The sequence below is a fragment of the Austrofundulus limnaeus genome, unplaced genomic scaffold (genome assembly GCF_001266775.1).
Source record: "Austrofundulus limnaeus strain Quisiro unplaced genomic scaffold, Austrofundulus_limnaeus-1.0 Scaffold1, whole genome shotgun sequence".
Classification (NCBI taxonomy): domain Eukaryota; kingdom Metazoa; phylum Chordata; class Actinopteri; order Cyprinodontiformes; family Rivulidae; genus Austrofundulus; species Austrofundulus limnaeus.
In genome coordinates this window covers 4,470,296-4,471,404 of record NW_013952403.1, presented here as the reverse complement: position 1 = coordinate 4,471,404, position 1,109 = coordinate 4,470,296, and the positions used below count along the sequence as shown (strand labels likewise).

The window sequence follows — 1,109 nt, the reverse complement described above, 5'->3', positions numbered from 1 at the left end:
TGAATAAATAAATAAAAAAAAATAAATAAAAAAAATTGTTTTAATGGGATTAAGAATAGTTAGGAAAATTTTAGTATTTTTAAGTGTGATTCAAAGTCTGTATCTATAAGCTACATCTACAATTGCACCCTCTTCAGAGCGCATGCGCAGATAATTAGACAGCTTTGTGTTTAGCTAACTCTGAAAATGGAGTTTTTTTTTTATTTTTGGATTTCTTAACAAAATATTTTGTGTGAAGACTGTTTTAAAATAGTTCTTACGAAAATAAAAAATACTTGGGGGAAATGTTTTTTAAAGAAATCCCATCATCCCAGCATTAGCTGCTAATTAGGCCTGTTATCTTCAGAGCGCATGCGCAGCTCATTACAGCTGAAGTACGAATTTGAAAATGCTGCGAGAAATACGACAGGTAGTTTAAATATGCGGAATTTAAACATAAGTAATTTACGTATGTAAACACTGTTGTAAACCCGTCCTTAAAATGTTTTTAAAACAAATGTTTTTTTTTAAGTTAACTTTCAAGACAACTATTAGCATTAGCTTATTGCTAACCTAGGAGTCTGTTCTTACCTTCAGGCGCTTCGGCTGATTATGCAAATGAGCAGTCAAAGAAAGCAACGTGGTTTGAAGACCACGGGGGGGCTTTTGGTGTTTCTGTGGACTGACAGGGGGTCCTTTGCTCAAAGGTTAAACTGCACTGGTAAGATATAAAAGTACAGCTCTTCTTATCGAGTTAGCTACTCAGATATGCTTTAATTGAACGCGTTAATAGAAACAAGAGATTTGCGTTTCTTTTATTGCATTGTAAACATTTTAAAATGTGATATTTTATTTTATTTCACTATTACTATGTTGTTTTGAGCGATGAATATCCAGTTTTTACACATCTTTTTAATCTGTTTATGAAGCAATTAAATGAAACTAGCTCAACATGTCAGACCTGCAGTTTTCACAGCAGTCTGGTTTTTCTGGGTCAGTTGCAGCAGCTGGGCCCTGGTGTGCTGGAGTTGAAATGCAAGCACTTCATCCTGGTATGTAAACACGCTATAATGCAGTTATTCACAGCTTTATTTGCAGGATAACCCCCCCCCCCCCCCCCCCCCCCCCCC

The 1,109-nt window shown here is 35.8% G+C and overlaps 1 protein-coding gene across 1 annotated transcript in view; it reads left to right on the top strand.

Moving 5' to 3' along the window:
* The first annotated feature begins 42 nt into the window (after positions 1-42).
* top6bl (TOP6B like initiator of meiotic double strand breaks) overlaps positions 43-1,109 on the top strand; it is an 8,563-nt gene continuing 7,496 nt past the window's right edge. Inside the window, exons 1-2 of the mRNA XM_014006274.1 lie at positions 43-700; positions 978-1,031. Coding sequence (XP_013861728.1) covers positions 592-700; positions 978-1,031 — 163 coding nt within the window. The 5' untranslated portion in view covers positions 43-591. The remainder of the gene's footprint in view (positions 701-977; positions 1,032-1,109) is intronic.